Genomic DNA, 18,053 nt, shown 5'->3' with positions numbered 1-18,053 from the left:
TAGTTCGGCGCGGTGCTTGCGACAAACACACACAAACCCTGCGCACGCCGAAATAACGAACGTTGAAACGGCATCAGCGTGATCGCAACGAGCTAGAAAGGAAAACGTGATGATTACGCGCACCGTGGCGCGCACATTCTCGCACGTGTAGTGAGCACGGCTCGGCGTTATTGTAAATTCGCTGAAGCCGACACGAAATTCGTCATTCTTCAACCAGCCGTCAGCGGATTCACGTCGTGAAGCAGACCACAAACACCACAAACCGCATGTAAGTACAGACATTCATTCTGTGAATTCCGAATGACGCCATACTTGCCGGTATTTCGCACGTGGTATTAATAATTGTAATCTTTGAAGACATCAACATGCCTGTCCCACAACTTCAGAAGCCGGCGCCTGAATTCTGCGGCAACGCAGTCGTCAACGGCCAGTTCAAAGAGATCAAACTCTCCGACTACAAGGGACAATATGTCGTCTTTTTCTTTTACCCGCTGGACTTGTAAGTGACCACCTGCCGTATTCTGCCATTTACGGTTATAATTATCTAAATTATACGTTGGCTGATGATTCAAATGTTCTTTCGTAGCACATTTGTCTGCCCAACGGAAATCATCGCATTCTCCGACCGCAGCCAGGAGTTCAAAGACATCAAGGTGCAAGTGATTGCCGCGTCCACCGACAGTCACTTCAGCCATTTGGCGTGGGTAAACACCCCGCGTAAACAGGGCGGGCTTGGAGAGATGACCATCCCGTTGCTGGCGGATAAGTCGATGAAGATTGCGCGCGATTACGGTGTGCTCGATGAGGCGACCGGTATTGCCTTCCGCGGTTTATTCATCATCGACCCTAAGGGCATTCTGCGTCAAATTACCATCAATGATTTGCCTGTGGGTCGCTCCGTGGATGAAACCCTGCGTTTGGTACAGGCCTTCCAGTTCACCGACGAACATGGAGAGGTTTGCCCCGCCGGCTGGAAGCCGGGACAGAAGACAATGAAACCTGACCCGAGCGGCAGCAAAGCCTACTTCGAGAACTCAAACTAAACAACTAGCAATCCTGTCTCAAAAATATCATAATAAGCGATAATAGTGTTTAGGATTGGATCGCAACATTGCGTGATTTGTTCTTTGCCTACGTTAGTATTCGTGATTGTTATTTATCACCCATTTTTTTGTTTGTTTGTTTGTTTGTTAGTTACCCTGAAGAGACATACCAAAATCCTCACGATTATTTCGTGCAGTAAGTTGTATCAAATGCAATGCGATGTTATATATATTCAAATAAATTAATTGAAACATAAAAATTTGTAATTAACACATTCATTTGTGTTTCCTTGGCGGAATCTATTACAAATCACAGTGCCTTTCGATTTTAAAGTGTTACTAATGCATTATTCATCCGGCACTAATCGAAGTAATTGTCTACATCAACGCTCGAAGTTTTTAATAACAAAAATGCCGGCAATCAAGGACATGAGATTTAATTATTGTAATTGCACGTTCGGGCGATGCTTTACAATCACTTTTACTTCGACCGTAATCTTTTGTTTTAATCAAGCGTCGTTGCATGAAAACCAACGTCTGGGATTTGTGTTTATGTAACGGTTATCAAGACCATTTTATTTGAGATAATTTAATGTTTAAAAAATGAGCTTTTTTATTAGCAGTTCATATTATGTATTATATATTATATACCTATATATTCAGGAAATTGGGAGATAATTAAATAGGAACACAGCGAAACATATTTTGTCATGATACTTTTATGCATTTCAAATATATTTAGTTGACGTTTTCATAGATGGGTGGCGCTGCGATCTCAATATTTAACATTGGCATGTAATTAAACGAACTTTATTTTTTCGATTTTTAACTTGTCAATTCATTAAATGCACTTATAATTAATGTTTGCACTTAAAAATACAGAACTGAACTTAAAAATAAATATTTGCACTTTGAAAAATGAATTCCACTTGAATAAAATGCTTTCCACTATGAAATTAATACTTTGCACTTATAAAACTTGCAGTATTAAGTACGTGCCGTACTCTTAGCCGGCCCCTTCTATCAGTTTCAATTTAAAAAGTTGATTCAAAGCAAATTTAAGCTTAAACCTGAATATATAAGTGCATTGTATTAAAATATAAGTTATACAATCTATAGTGCATAATATGAATTTCTTAGTGCAAAGTATGAAAACTTAAGTGCGGCTGTTCAAGTGGATTGTATTTTAACTAAAGTGCATTTAATATATCCCCTTTAACATTTTGCTTTCTCTGCTCAGTTCACATATGAGCGTTGGTGTATAAACAACTTACCGCGTTTTACAAGTGCACTGCAACGCGAAACATTACTCTGAATTAGAAACACGTGTTTCTATCAATGGATTTATTCTCGCTTGGAATACTTTTAAAACGTGAGTAGCAGTTATAAAACAATACGTAATTTTGTCATTAAAGCAGTATTACTTTGGTACATTTTTAGATGTGTGCATCACTAGGCACTTATCAGTGTTTGGCATTATATAAACAACACCATTTGAAACTTGTTTGGTTTGTTGTGTATTTGGTTTCATTGAAATTTAGCATTTTTGACTTCAAATTGAGTCTCAATGAGAATTGCACCACACGTTGCACTTAATACCAGTTCTCTTTCTCAGTTTATAATGTATATGATTAACAAAAGTATTAAAAGTCATAAAAATTGCGTTTTCGTGTTTTGAGACACTAATTTTTGTTTGTTTTGGGACTCTATAAGCTGAGCAGAACCCTGCAGGAGAGAAGTCTTGCATCAAATTGTGAGTGTTGTAATTTTTTATTATATTCATGATGCAGTTCTGTAATTTTCATATACGAAAGCGGTAAAAATTGCATTTTTTGGGTTTTGAAGCACTGATTTATGTTTGTTTTAGGGCTTTAGTGACCGATTGCCACATTGTAGGATTGATGTCCTGACAGCATATTGTAAGGGGGATATATTAAATGCACTTTAGTTAAAATACAATCCACTTGAACAGCCGCACTTAAGTTTTCATACTTTGCACTAAGAAATTCATATTATGCACTATAGATTGTATAACTTATATTTTAATACAATGCACTTATATATTCAGGTTTAAGCTTAAATTTGCTTTGAATCAACTTTTTAAATTGAAACTGATAGAAGGGGCCGGCTAAGAGTACGGCACGTACTTAATACTGCAAGTTTTATAAGTGCAAAGTATTAATTTCATAGTGGAAAGCATTTTATTCAAGTGGAATTCATTTTTCAAAGTGCAAATATTTATTTTTAAGTTCAGTTCTGTATTTTTAAGTGCAAACATTAATTATAAGTGCATTTCATGAATTGACAAGTTAAAAATCGAAAAAATAAAGTTTGTTTAATTACATGCCTATTGTAAGTATTGAAATACTTAGCATTTTCATAAATAAAGGCATCATTTACAAACAGAAAGACAATTTGGATAACATTCTTATTTATTTTTGTAGCATTTTAGCATTAACTTGCAGAGTAGCAGCGATACATAAAATATGGTAAGTAATTTTCATTCCAATTTCAATTTTGTTTAATCTAGAAATAAAATAGGCCGAGCTGTAAGTGTTAATGGCTGAATTACAGCTTCCTGTAAATCAGATGACTGCTATCAATTGGATTGCACTGATACTCCTAGATGGCGCTAGTGAATGACAATTTATTACAGTTTGTTGATAGATTTAGACCACCACGCCTAGATGGCGCTAGTATCTGACAATTTCTTACAGTTTGTAAATAGATTTAGACTTCGGCGCCCAGATGGCGCTAGTGTCGCCGTAATTTGTTGTTGCTGTCAATTCGATCACTTGTTTAGTATGGTTTGCGCCGCGGTGCTGTTCGCGTGTTTGATTCAGCTTCTAGTCGCTTAAATTTATTTCCAAATTTTTACGTGTTTGGAGAGCGTTCATTTAACGCGTGCATACCCGAAAATGGTTTATTCATGTGAGTTCCCACGGAACCGGCATCCGGATATTTCCGTTTTCTTTGCTGCGAACACGATGCGCTGCAATTTCTGGTGCACGTGTTATCTCATTACCGCGTTGCTTTCTTCCGATCTTCCGCACGACGCATTAAGTTTCTTAAGATTTTTATTCGACAATTGTGTTGACCGCATTATTTTAATTCCTGAGCGCGCATCAGTTGTGGAAATAACTAATTCAGAAGTTTGTTAAGTGAAGTGTAATTGAATTAGTAGCATCAATTGGATAGTCAACCAATAACTTAAATATTTGCGTTCATGTTAGTATTTGTGTCTTTTGATTTGTTTGGTCAGTAAAATACTTCCATGAGTAAAACACATTTTAATAATATGTCATATTGAACTTTTTATAATTTTACTGTTACAATTTTTTTATTCTAATAAATGAGTTCCAAACGGAAAGCAAAATTTGAGTGTATATTATCATTTTTATTTATCCTTCGTGATCATTCTGGCGTTTTCAGATTTACTTTTAAGTAACGTCTGATTGTAAGTGGTTACAAGCATAGGTAGGTTTGAAGCATGTATTTTTAAATGTTATATAGATATATAGCAGAAACAAATTCTCTTAGTATAAACACTCGGTGGTCGAGTGGTAAAGGCGTATGTTAGCATACTCGAGGTCCTCGGTTCGAATCCCAGGCCGGGCATTTTTCTAGAAAAGAAAAATAAATGCGAGTAATGCTGGCTGCATATATAAATCATAAATTTAAATACGGCGAAGATCATGTATAAAATCAAGAAAGTAAAAGAAGAGAATAAGAAAGCAAAGAAGTAAGACAGGAGGTGAAGTGAATGGGAAGGGGAAGTAATGGGTGCCAGAGTCGAAGAACGGAGAGGAGAGTAGAGAGTAGAGAAGAGATGAGAGCCACCGCCACCCGAAAAGGGGTGGCCGGATTTTTAAATTTTTTGGCACGTGTCGTTATAAGACAGTCTACAGGTCGATCTCCGGAGCGCCGGAGGCGCTCTGGTTGATCGCCCACTGCTTCGATGCGTCCATTGCTCCCGGCCCATCCTACAGCTACGATGTCTCTGCGCTTCATCCCCGAAATTATCAGGCATATCAACAATTTTTATGGTGGGGGATCACCCCCAGAGAGAGGGAACTCCTGATAAGGACTTGTAAGAATATTTCTAAGTTTTAAGTCGCCTCAAGAGAGGAGACACTTAAAAATATTCTTACAAGTTATGACCTGTACCTGAAATGAGAGAAAGAGTACACAAATCATACAGGATACCATAACAATTTTTATAGAGGGCATCATCCCCTGAGAGAGGGAACTCTCTTAGAGACCTGTTCCTGAAATGATAGAAGGGGTACACAAATCAAAGAAGTCAATATATCTTACTATTTATTTAGTAACAATAGAATATAAGTTTAGACTTTACGAGTCAACAGAGTACATGTCACCATATTGAAACATAACACTTAGAAATATTCTTACAAGTTCTAACCTGTAATTTACAAAGTAACAAACTAACTAACTACTAACAAATTTTACATAATTTTCGCGGCAATTACGAAAAACTATTATACAGGGTGTTGCAAAAACAATATAATAACATTTAAAGAGAAAATGAAAAATTCTAGAAGGGATATATATATATATCTAAAACCACAGTCAAAGTAAAATCAAATGAAATTAATATACAGGGTGACACAAAAAGAAAACTACAATATTTTAAAAGAAAATTCTAAATTTAAGTGTAATGACATATATCTTTATCACCTTTAACGCATCCACTTCGGGAAATTATAATACAGGGTGATACCAAAAGGAAACTACAATATTTAAAAAGAAAATCCTAAGTATAAGTAGGATAACATATATCTTTCCCCTTTTGACAATTTCACTAAGGGAAATTAATATACAGGGTGATACAAAAAGAAAACTACAATATTTTAAAAACAGATTCTAAGTTTAATTAGGATAACATATATCTTTCCCCTTTTGACAAATTTACCACGGGAAATTGATATACAGGCTGTTACAAAAAGAAAACCCTAAGTTATAAAAGTAAAACACTCAAACATTAATAAATATGGTCATAGGAATTAAAAAAAATAAATCAAAATGTTTGCAACGGAAATCAAAGAAAAGTAAAAGAAGAGCAAAACATAACAATAGAACATTTTTATTTTTAATCATGTAAAACAACTGGCGACCAGCCCGGAAAGCCGCCAGATGGTCAATCTTAATCTTTTTAATTTGTGCGTTAAACGAAACGGAATAATGTATTGAATTCATAATGCAAATCAACGATAGGTGTTGCAACAACGACACAAATGATTTGTGTGCAATAAGTAAAGTCGGGTAACGGGTTTGATTTGCATATGCCTGATTAAATGCGGAAACATACCTTGATGCAAAATAAAAATTTTGCGTTTCGTCATATCCAATAACTTGCAAGGACCTTAATTATTCACATTATAGGAAGGATGAAATACGCGTATAAAACAAAATAGTATCCGACGGCCGACGAACATCACTCACGCTTTACCTCCACGTAGGTACAATCAGCGTTTAACGAACGCTGCACATCACTCGCGCCCAATCGCGAAAATGCATCGAAATATTACGTAACAACGCCAGGATAAATTAAGGAACTCAAGAATAATGAAGAAAATGTGCGTGCAGAACTCCTGACGACAACAATGAGACTAACGTGGTAAGCAAGCCAACCGCGTGGCGACAGCACAAAAATTGCACGAGATAAGAAAAACTTGTTTGTAAACACTGATACTTTCAGTGTGTTAGTGCAGAATATGAGAAGAATTGGACTCGTACAATGCATAGTACTTTTAATTTCGATTAAATTCTGAATCGCAAACCAGTAACAACACAATTACATATTAAGGCCCTATTGGCATGTATAAACAATCTTTTTTATTAAAATTGCAAATAGAGTATAAATGATCAATCATATTATATTAATAATAATTTCTTTCAAAATCCAAAAACTGAATTTAAAAATTCCAATTATTTCAGATTTCTCTGTTTTATTTTTGAAATTAAAAGTTGGAATAGTTGTGGGGAGTGGATTTTTCCCGGAAAAAGCTGCTAGAGAATCAAGAGCGCAGCTGACGGCAAGCGACAATCTTAATCTTTTTAATTCGTACATTAAACGAAAACGAAGCAATGCATCGAATTAATGCAAATCAATGGTGGGTATTGAAACAGAGACAAAATTTATTTGTCTGCGTAAAGACCACGCGGTTGAAGTAAACACAAATAAAGTAAATAATGGATTTGATTTTAAATAAGTCTTCAGCCTTGGAAGAACATACCTTGATGCAAATTTGTAAGAATCTTAATTACGCACATTGTAGGAACGATGAAATGCGCGTATAATGCAAAATAGTGACCGACGGAACCTCACTCACGCTTTACCTCTGCGTATATGCAATCCGAGTTTAACGAAGCCGCACATCATTTTTGTTAAAAAATTTTCGGTCGAAAAACAGGCTCGATCTTTTTTACTTAAAATTTTTTCGCTCGGATTTTATTGTTAAAAATTTTTCAGTCGTTTTTTGTTAAATTTTTTCGGGCGAAAAACCGGATCGAATTTTTTACTTATAAGTTTTTCGGCCAATGAACAGGATCGAACAATTTTATTAAAATGTTTTTCGGTCGAGGATCAGGGCAAATCAACTTTTTCTATAAACGATGGCAAAGAAAAAACTACAAATTTCCTAATAGTTCACGAGATATGACCAAATTTCCATCGCATAACAATGAACAGGTACGAAATATTGCCTTACTTTGGAGGTGTTTTTCGGCTAGTTCTGTTCGACTGAGGGGGTTGAATCAAACTTAGTTTTAAACAGGAACTCTATCTCTATACGTTGAAGAAGAAAAAACGACAAATTTTCTGATAGTTCACAAGACAAACCAAATTACCATCGCAAAACAATGAAAATATACAATATATTGCCAAACTTTCTCTACACGTTGGAGCAGAAAAAACAAGAAATTTTCCGATGGTTCACGAGATATGATCAAATTTCCATCGCAAAACAATGAAAATGTACAAAATATTGCCTAACTTTGGAGGTGTTTTTCTGCTTGTTCTGGTCGACTGAGGGCGTTAAATCAAACTATATTTAAAATAGGAATTCTTTCTCTACACATTGGAGCAGAAAAAACAGGAAATTTCCCGATGATTCACGAGATATGACCAAATTTCCATCATAAAACAATGAAAATGTACAAAATATTGCCTAACTTTGGAGGTGTTTTTCGGCTAGTTCTGATCGACTGTAGGGGTTGATACAAATTTTATTTAAAATAGAAACTCTTTCTCTACACGTTGGAGCAGAAAAAACAAGAAATTTCTCGATGGTTCACGAGATATGGCCAAATTTCCATCGCAAAACAATGAAAATGTACAAAATATTGCCTAAATTTGGAGGTGTTTTTCTGCTTGTTCTGGTCGACTGAGGGCGTAAAATCAAATTTTATTTGAAATAGGAACTCTTTCCCTACATGTTGGAGCAGAAAAAACAAGAAATTTCCCGATGGTTCACGAGATATGACCAAATTTCCATCGCAAAACAATGAAAATGTACAAAATATTGCCTAACTTTGGAAGTGTTTTTTCGGCTAGTTCTAATCGACTGAGGGCGTTGATACAAGCTTTATTTAAAATAGGTACTCTTTCTCTACACGTTGGAGCAGAAAAAACAAGAAATTTCCTGATGGTTCACGAGATATGACCAAATTTCCATCGCAAAACAATGAAAATGTACAAAATATTGTCTCACTTTGTAGGTGTTTTTCAGCTAGTTCTAATCGACTGAGGGGGTTGATACAAACTTTATTTAAAATAGGAACTCATTCTCTACACGGTGGAGCAGAAAAAACAAGAAATTTCCCGATGGTTCATGAGATATGACCAAATTTCCATCGCAAAACAATGAAAATGTACAAAATATTGCCTAACTTTGGAAGTGTTTTTCGGCTAGCTCTAATCGACTGAGGGCGTTGATACAAGCTTTATTTAAAATAGGAACTCTTTCGCTACACGTTGAAGAAGAAAAAACGACAAATTTCCCGATAGTTCAAGAGATATGACCAAATTTCCATCACAAAACAATGAATATGTATAAAATATTGCCTAACTTTGGAAGAGTTTTTCGGCTAGTTCTGATCGACTGAGGGGGTTGATACAAACTTTATTTAAAATGGGAACTCTTTCTCTACACGTTGGAGCAGAAAAAACAAGAAATTTCCCGATGGTTCACGAGATATGGCCAAATTTCCATCGCAAAACAATGAAAATGTACAAAATATTGCCTAACTTTGGAGGTTTTTTTCTGCTTGTTCTGGTCGACTGAGGGGGTGGTAATAAACTTGATTTTAAATAACAGCTTTTCCTCTACACGGTGGCATCAAAAAAACTATATTTTCCTGATAGTTCCCGAAATATGATCAAATTCCTATCGCAAAACACTGAAAATGTGTGTAGAAAACTTCATTTTAAATAACAATTCTTTCTCTACACGGTGGCGATGAAAAAACTTTAAACTTCCTAATACATCCTGAACTGGTACGAAATATTGCGAAAGTTTGGATTTGGTTTTCTTACAGTTCTAGTCGACCGAGAAGCCACTAGACCACAATTACAACAAAGATTACTAGTAAATTGCAATACACAATAATCTAAAAGTAAAACGCGGTTTACGAATAGCTAATTTAATATTTACTTACCAGTTGCTTTCCATCTATATACGGCAAGTACTGTAACAAAATAATACTATGTAAAACATTTTGCACGACACTGATACTAGGCATCTAGTACCGTCAGATAAAAACTTGTATTAAAACTAGATTTATACAATAAACGATTTGTCTTACCTGCAAAATAACACGTTTGCGCGACATTCTTTGTAATCCATCAGTCGAAAGAGATTATTCACTATACCACACTATTTCAAACACACCCAATAACTCATCATTAAAACAAACAGATTATAATGACATATACTACATAGCGTTGAAACGTGGTCGAATGCAACTCGATTTACAGAATTAATCATTATCGGAACATGTCAACACGCGAAAAAAATGCACGGAGAAACCGACTACAGCACATCTAATTTCAACTCGATTAAGGTATGTATGTTTCACCGACGGCGAATGCAAGACTCTTACGTTTTATGCAGCGCGCGAGAAGCGATGGCACACCAGCTCATAAAGGAAAACAAACAACTATAACTGATAAAAACAAAACCTGCTGCGCCAATTCGCGCGATCTCACACCACACGCACGATGTACACTCACTACTACCTACAAACAACAGCCAGCGATAATGTGCTTAGAATTTAATGCAAATATGCGCATTCTAGCGTCATCTAGGCTTGATTTATAGAACTATTGATATGTTTGTTGATATTTACCAACGAGCAATAATTTACAATACGGTTATTTTTATTAAAACTTAAAAAATAGCGTAAACACCTTAATAATTTTAATTTAACGGTAATTGAATTTAATGTCATATTATTTATTGTTTGCATCGTGTCCAGTACCTACAGCAACATTTAAACATTGAACATAATATTTTTTAACTCAGCGCCTAAGTTTCGCCGACACTGACTAAAATCGCGAGAGTCGTATCCCTATCAACTGAGGATATGAGATAAGAAATAAAATCGAACCGGCTGAACTCGCTTGCAGCGTATACCTAGATCAATTTTATACAGATATTTTCACGAGAATAACATAATTTTACTTATTTTCAAGAACAGAGCGCTTTTACGTGATTGATTATATAATATACTCATATACACCCGAGTATATTATACTAGTACGTATTAATCACTTTTGTAATAATTTAAAAATTCCAATTTAAATTACTGGCCTTTATTTGCAAAACGTGGAAGTAGTCTTTAACTTATGTACTAAGAGATAAGAGTCCTTAGAAGAGTTTATCATTAACTGGAAACCTCACAGCACCTGTGGCCTTTGACAGCCTTTCATTCAAAGGTAATAAATATAGGTGATAAGGTAAGTAAACATAATTACCACGTGGATAAATGACTTGTTTAATATTTTTTTTAGTGCGGCAGAATGCTACCAAAGCTAATTTCACTCGTACGATCGCAACCAGAGATAAATTCTAATCAATTTAAAGTGACGCTAATTAATAACGAGCACAAGGAAGTGCAATATATTCAATGTGATGATTTAACCGTTCCTTCCAAGAACTACAAGGGATATTTTGATACCCTAATTTTAAAGTTGTCAACACATTTTCCGACACTTCCATCTTCACACACCGAGTTGAAATTGACGTGGACTGGTAAATATAATAATTTATATTCTACAGTGGGACATATATTAGTTTTGATCATTTTAGACCAACAGAATGATAATATAACTATCAAAGATGATAAGGATTTAGTCGTGGCGCTTCAACAAATGAAAGATTTGAAGGTTTTCAAGCTGTATATGACAAAAGCAGCAAAAAAACTTGATGATGATCTGCCTGAGGGCAGATTACGATTACAACATTCATTTAATATAAATGGTGTTTGCGACAACTGCAATTGCAATATTACTCCATTTCGCTACAAGTGCCTTCAATGCAGCGATTATAATTTGTGTAAAAAGTGTTATAAAAGCAAAGTACATGATTGTCATAATATGATGAGCATTACTTTAGATATTCCTGATCTTCACAATATGCACCCCATGTAAAAATATAACAGATATAAATACAGCATGAAGCCATGAAGAAATAAAGTTCGATGATTCTAAAATAAATTTTATTGAGCATTTGTACTTTAGAAAAACCAAAAGAAAAACTAATTTTATAGAAATGCAAAAATGTAACTATTGATGTGCAATGTAAAGCATAGGAAAATTGAATCACTGATTTATCACAATTTTGGAAATTGTTCTTTCTATTTTCACAAATGTGGGTATAAAATTATAGACATTCCATCGTAAATGCATGATATGACTTGCCAGCAAGATCTTCAATATTTTGAAAGAGAAGTTGCACACAGATTTTCTGCAACTTAGAAATACCTGTTTTAAGGTTACCTGGATCGGTTATAGACTAAGAGCCCGTGACGGCCAGACTTTCGTCATTTTAGGAAAGATGAAATTTTGTCCCTGTGTTTCTCTAACACAGGTAAAAACGATCCCCAATTATGAAACCTGGATCGTGGTTCCTTTGGCAGTTAACAGCCAACAAAGATGTACAAATGATGACCTATGTTTCGTTATTTTAGCAAACTCCATTTTTACATATTTTGTTCGTAACATTATTACAACATGCACTGCTTATTGCCAGACACCTGGTATGGTTCCAACCCTAGCCAGACACCCCTAAACTACGAGTATAATATTTTTTAACATTTTTACTTTCGTTATATTAAGAAAGCTGAATTTGATACACATTATGCAGAGAGCTATGAAACTGTGTTTTCTTTGACGCCAGACAGTTTGGTCGGTTCTATCATCCTGCCAGACGCATTGAAATTGTATCAAAGTTGCAAAAGTTAAATTGATTAAACATAAAATTTTCAGAGAATAGGAACCACAATCCAGGTTTCATAATTGGGAATCGTTCTTACCTGTATTGGAGACACATATAGACAAAATTTCATCTTTCCTAAAATGACGAAAGTCTGGCCGTCACTGGCTCTCGCTCTATTAGCATTAAGACTTTTTTTTCACTTTTTTATTATTAAATTAGAACAATTTCAGATGCGGAAGGTGATCTTATCAAAATAGTTCTCCTGGTGCACAACAGCAATAAGGAGGTCCTAAAGAAAATATATCCTGCAATGTGTGCAATTGTTTCACAACATAGTTCGCCATCGCTACAAGTGCAATTTGCAACAACTATAAGAGAATAAATAAAATACATTGATATTCAAATTTACCTTGTTAATTTTATGTAACGAAAATAAAGACTAATTTTTTTATGTAAAGGCTTACAGATGGCGCTATAACACAAATCTTGACCGGCGGTTGATATTCCAAAATGGCAACAAAATCGCACTTATCTAAAGTAGTACAAAACCTGATTATAACCTGAGTATATGTCAGGTGACGTGTCGTGTTGGTCTCGACCAAAATTAGATTGTCGTACCTGTATTTAAGTTAATATCAAACCCAGTAACCATGGGTGGAAATGTAAGCTATTCAAAGTGACTATTTCGTAAACTGTTAATTCATTTTTCTACTCCAGTCCAGTGTGCCAATCACCAACATACAAGTCAAGGTTAAGTTAATGATCAATGGACGACAAGAAGAGATTCGATGTTTCCAAGTACGTGACTTAAAGGAAATGGAAGAAAACTACTATGACATTTATATTGGGAAATTGTATCAAATTTTCCCGCAACTTCCAACACCGTATAGCGAGATTAAACTCACTTGGACTGGTAAAATAAAAATACTAAATTTCAATTGCATCTTAATTGAATTTTCGTAATTTTAGACAAAGACAATGATGTGATACGGATTTCAAATAATGCAGATTTACTCATAGCAGTTCAACGCATGCCGGAGATAAAAGTTTTTCAGGTACACATGAAAAAAGTAGAAAAGAAAGCCATCGAATTCAAGGCAATTGATGAAAACCGAAAATATATCCGCGGTGAGGACGGTACACTACTCGACATAACAAATGGAACGCCATTGAAAGACGATAGCCAAAAATTACTACTCTTCATGGCGTTAGGCTTGTTTTTAGGAATAGTGGCGTATTTTATTTTAAAACAAAATGATCATACACACTTACAAAACTATGAACAACACAATAGTGGATATAGTAATTAACTTGTATACCTATATTCATATATTTTAACTGGAGACTTTCGTGAAAAATGAATAAATATACCTTTCTAAATTTAAGTAAACAAAAAACGTTATTGGCAGAAGATAAATCACTGTATAGGATATACAATATATATAGTTGTCTAATTCAATTAATTGTCATTCGCTGGACGTAATTTTTTGAGAGAAATCGTTTCTTTAATGGCGAACTTCGAAAAAATTCGAGGTTTACTCAAAAACCCTGAGATTAAAAAAATTGTCTATTCCTTCAAAAAATTCATTTAAAAACAAAAATGTACAAAGAAACAAGTACATAAAGGTCAGAATGGAAAAGTTTCAGCTAAATATAAAGGGGTCGGTTTCAAAATTGGTCGATTTGGCATGGAATACCCCATATATAAGTATAGGATGTAGAAGCATCCTGTTCAAAAATAAAATTATGACCCAAAAAGTTTTAAAGTGTATAATATCAACATAAATACTTTTTAATATTTGGGTACGCATGCAGCTTTGTTAAATAACATTTGCATGTGTAGTTTGAGATCTCTTTAATCTAGAAATATTAGTAGCCTTTCGTTTCAATTGCATTACCAAAAGCTTTATTTAATAATCTGTCAACTCCATGCAGGCAGTACTAGCAAGTTTTATGTTATGCCTTCTGTATCAGCTCTATTCACGCTAAACTCGTGTGGACGTGTGGATACGATGAAGTTCGAAGCAGCACGATTGCTAAAGTTGCGAACACGCCCTTGGACAACTTGCGTTAATGTTTTGAATACATGTAGTTATAACTAATAGCTCAGTATATTTGTAAGATAGGAAGTTTTTCTCGTGATTTATTTTCAATTATACTCAGAACCTTTTTTCATAAGTATAACGGGCGGACATTCATTCAAATCTATTAAAAATGGGTGCAAACGTATTTATAATTATTCCATGGATAAAGGACTTTTATTTTAATAATTCGTATTTTGTAGGTGAGCGTGCCAGGAATGTCAAATTCACAATCGACACCAAAGAAAATCGAATTTAAAGTAACGCTAGTTACGAATGGCCAGGAGGATGTGAAATCTTTCCAATTTGACGATTCAATCCTTCGTTCCAAGAACTATAAAGGCTCTTTTGATGAACTGGTAAATAAATTGTCAACACTTTTTCCTCAACTTGAATCTTCATATAACGAACCAAAATTGACGTGGACTGGTAAATACAATCATTTATTTTATAAACCTGTGCATATATTAGTTCTTATCATTTAAGACCAGGCGAATGATATTATAACTATCAACAATGATGATGATTTACTGTTCGCACTTGAACACATGAAAGATTTGAAGATTTTCAAGGTGCACTTGACAAATGAAGGAAAAAAAACCGAGAAAAGATAACAATGATAATCTGCCCAAGGGTTGTCTCCGACTACAACATTCATTTAACATTGGGGGTGTTTGCAACAACTGCAAGAACAACAATATTGTTCATTTTCGCTACAAGTGTCTTCAATGTCAAGATTATACTTTGTGCGCACAGTGTTATAAAAATGTACACGTGGAACACGTTATGATGAGTATTTCTCTAGACGTTCCTAATCTTCAAAATATAAGATCCCCATGTAAAGACCAGAAAGAAGAACAGTTAAAGTGAGGCAAATATACAATTGGTAATCAACTTCGATGATTGTAATTTTTTTATCGCAAAATTATGTGTTAATATATCCAAAATAAAGACTTATATTAGAGTAATCTATGTCCTTATTCTTATATAGTAGGTACAATGTGTGTTTGTTTCAATGTTTGTCTTCTCTGCTAGCCAAAACCCTTCCTCCGAATGCTATGTAATTTTTGGACATTAAAAGATTATTTTAGTGTGGTGGAAACCCCCATTGCCGCCTCCACTGCTGCCCAAAATACATGTAAAATGCAAAATATGCAAAAAAATATTGATATATTTAATTGTAATTATATTATATTGTGGTTTAGTAAATAGAAATAAAATCTTCTGATTTTTTTTCATTATGTAAGTAACGTGTAACATTCCTCGTATTTTATAATTTAATGGGTTAGTCAAAAACAGTAGTTGGAATTACTCGTATGTTTAATCAAGAGATTTGAAATGAATGGAAGTGAATGAATGGAATTAATAATTAATAATAATAAATAAATAATACTAAAATGGAAATAATAATGAAAGAATCGATGCAAGAATTTCGGAAATATTTACGAAAAAAGGAGGTACGAAGTTCATTGGATTAGCTGGTCCATTAATATATTCATATCGGGGTTTGAACACAATGATTCACCAAGTTACCACAATCCAAGATGAGTCTTGTTCCTGTTTCCTGTTAGATACTAAATCGCTATCGCAACAAAACTGCCCTCCAGTTTTTGTGATAAATGCTATGACTAATGACTATTTCATCAGATATTCTGGATAATCAAGCATTTCAACCATCATACTCACTACTCATTTCACAGTACAGTTTAGTGTTGGTCTCTGACAAAATTAAATTGTCGTTCCTATATTTACGTTGATATCACACCAAGAAATAATGGGTGGAACTGTAAGCAATTTGAAGTAACCTTTTCGTAAACTGATTGTGCATTTTCTCTCCAGTCGAGCACCTTCATAAATATCAAGTTAAAGTTAATAATCAACGGAGAACTAACGGAGACTCGATATTTCAACATACTTGCAATACTTGAATTGGAGAGATACTACTTTGATATATATTTATTACTTTCTTTGGTGAATACGTAATCCATGTTGTATATTTATAAAAAAAATATTTATTTATTAAACATTATACGTGATTTTGGATTTACAATTTTATAAAGTTTATGAAGATGCCCTCTGGGCGAAACATGTCAACTCAAAAAAATAAAATTGTAAATCCAAAATCACGTATAATGTTTAATAAATAAATATTTTTTTATAAATTTGATATATATGTTGGGAAATTGTATCAATTTTTCCCGCAACTTCCCGCACCGTTTACGAAGAATAAGCTCATTTGGAAAAGTGAAACTAAAATACGAAATAATAATTGCATCTTGATTGAATTTAGGTAATTTTAGATACGAAGGAAGAAACAATATCAATTTCAAGTAACGATGAATTATACTTGGCGGTAAAAGAAATGGGGGATATAAAGGTTTTTGAGGTACATATGACTCAGCAAACAGAGGATGCCATCGAATTCACGCCAAATAAAGCAATACAATAATATGGAACTAATGTCGCCATAGTTAATGCAAAGGAATTAACATATGATAGCCAATTATCACCATCTTCTTATCTATTATCTTTAAGAATATGTAGTGCTTTATTGCAATAGTATTTTACTTTATGAAATGATGTTCAAGTGCATTTACCGAACTACAAAACCAGCTTGCCAAAACCATGTTGTTATACATTAAATTTGAATTGATCGTAAAATTTGATAAATAAACGTTTCTTTATTTATGCATACTTAATCAATCCTTACTAATATTATAAATGCGTATGTCCTGAAGTTTATCGTGCTTTCACGCAAAAACTACTTAACAGATCATCACGAAAATTTGTACACATATTCTTAGTGGTCCCCGATAGGTTATAGGCTACTTTTTATTTAATAAAAATAATTATTTTTTTTAAATAAAATAAAGAAATTGTTTAGTCACTAATACCTCTGCATCTGGTTATTTGACTACTTTAACGCCATCTAGCATTCCAGCAATGAAGCTCACACCTAAGTACTATAGTACCATCACACTGTATTACCGACAGCTACGTCAACATCAAATCCGTACACATATTCTTAGAGGTCCCCGATGGTCCCTGAATGGTTATAGGCTACTTTTTTATTGAATATAAAAAATTATTTTTTAAATAAAATAAAGAAATTGTTTAGCCAATAATACCTCTGCATCTGGCTAATTGACTACTTTCACGCCATCTAGCATTCCATCTAAAATTTAAAACTTTATTGCATGTAGTATTTTTTTCACATAGATAATCCTAGCCAAGCAGTGAAATATACATTCTTTCTATCAATCCGTTTCAACTATGTATAATGATTTCTAATATTTATTTGATTTATTCAACGCGAGCGAAGCCGCGGGTTAAAGCTAGTTGTCTAATAAATTCTAATGTAGTATTAATTAGTTTAATTACTGAAGATGTCCCATGGGCATCCCATGAATACCTTACACAAAATTGTAATCTAAAATCACGTTAATTTATCAATAAATATATATATATAA

General features: G+C 34.0%; 3 protein-coding genes and 2 long non-coding RNA genes across 6 annotated transcripts; all 5 read left to right on the top strand.

The window, feature by feature from the left end:
• Nucleotides 1-14: 14 nt before the first annotated feature.
• Nucleotides 15-1,303, top strand: LOC135797693 (peroxiredoxin 2-like). Its single transcript, XM_065310175.1, has 3 exons — nucleotides 15-268; nucleotides 358-499; nucleotides 587-1,303. The coding sequence occupies exons 2-3, from the start codon at nucleotides 366-368 to the stop codon at nucleotides 1,041-1,043; spliced, it is 591 nt and encodes a 196-aa protein (XP_065166247.1). The 5' UTR covers nucleotides 15-268; nucleotides 358-365; the 3' UTR covers nucleotides 1,044-1,303.
• Nucleotides 1,304-2,287: 984 nt separating this feature from the next.
• LOC135797122 (uncharacterized) lies at nucleotides 2,288-4,408 on the top strand. 2 transcript variants are annotated; one of them, XR_010549460.1, is made up of 4 exons: nucleotides 2,288-2,415; nucleotides 2,757-2,796; nucleotides 2,911-2,962; nucleotides 3,488-4,408. It is a non-coding gene; the product is annotated as an uncharacterized lncRNA (long non-coding RNA). The 2 variants fall into 2 exon arrangements; XR_010549459.1 differs by having other exon boundaries at nucleotides 2,484-2,796.
• Nucleotides 4,409-10,647: 6,239 nt separating this feature from the next.
• LOC135797209 (uncharacterized) lies at nucleotides 10,648-11,781 on the top strand. Its single transcript, XR_010549494.1, has 3 exons — nucleotides 10,648-11,022; nucleotides 11,077-11,317; nucleotides 11,375-11,781. It is a non-coding gene; the product is annotated as an uncharacterized lncRNA (long non-coding RNA).
• Nucleotides 11,782-13,001: 1,220 nt separating this feature from the next.
• LOC135797147 (uncharacterized) lies at nucleotides 13,002-13,919 on the top strand. The gene is made up of 3 exons (XM_065309360.1): nucleotides 13,002-13,164; nucleotides 13,220-13,415; nucleotides 13,472-13,919. Exons 1-3 carry the CDS (start codon nucleotides 13,153-13,155, stop codon nucleotides 13,810-13,812), a joined length of 549 nt encoding a protein of 182 aa, XP_065165432.1. The 5' UTR covers nucleotides 13,002-13,152; the 3' UTR covers nucleotides 13,813-13,919.
• A 797-nt stretch (nucleotides 13,920-14,716) lies between these two features.
• LOC135797444 (sequestosome-1-like) lies at nucleotides 14,717-15,551 on the top strand. Its single transcript, XM_065309808.1, has 4 exons — nucleotides 14,717-14,728; nucleotides 14,787-15,012; nucleotides 15,070-15,157; nucleotides 15,189-15,551. The coding sequence occupies exons 1-4, from the start codon at nucleotides 14,717-14,719 to the stop codon at nucleotides 15,451-15,453; spliced, it is 591 nt and encodes a 196-aa protein (XP_065165880.1). The 3' UTR covers nucleotides 15,454-15,551.
• The last annotated feature ends 2,502 nt before the right edge of the window (nucleotides 15,552-18,053 follow it).

This window comes from Atheta coriaria, unplaced genomic scaffold (genome assembly GCF_025399875.1).
Source record: "Atheta coriaria isolate IRGN ID8LTWV9N9 unplaced genomic scaffold, Caltech_Dcor_3.1 hic_scaffold_8_pilon, whole genome shotgun sequence".
In the NCBI taxonomy this organism is placed as follows: domain Eukaryota; kingdom Metazoa; phylum Arthropoda; class Insecta; order Coleoptera; family Staphylinidae; genus Dalotia; species Dalotia coriaria.
This window is presented reverse-complemented; position numbering and strand designations above follow the sequence as displayed.

Excerpts from the sequence above, each read along its gene's own strand:
- LOC135797693 (XM_065310175.1), top strand. The coding sequence starts at position 366 with ATGCCTGTCCCACAACTTCAGAAGCCGGCGCCTGAATTCTGCGGCAAC. Across the intron at positions 500-586 it reads TTCTTTTACCCGCTGGACTT|CACATTTGTCTGCCCAACGG; the intron begins GTAAGTGACCAC and ends GTTCTTTCGTAG.
- LOC135797147 (XM_065309360.1), top strand. Across the intron at positions 13,416-13,471 it reads GATTAAACTCACTTGGACTG|ACAAAGACAATGATGTGATA; the intron begins GTAAAATAAAAA and ends TCGTAATTTTAG.
- LOC135797444 (XM_065309808.1), top strand. Across the intron at positions 15,013-15,069 it reads ACCAAAATTGACGTGGACTG|ACCAGGCGAATGATATTATA; the intron begins GTAAATACAATC and ends TTATCATTTAAG. Across the intron at positions 15,158-15,188 it reads GATTTGAAGATTTTCAAGGT|AAAAGATAACAATGATAATC; the intron begins GCACTTGACAAA and ends AAAAAAACCGAG.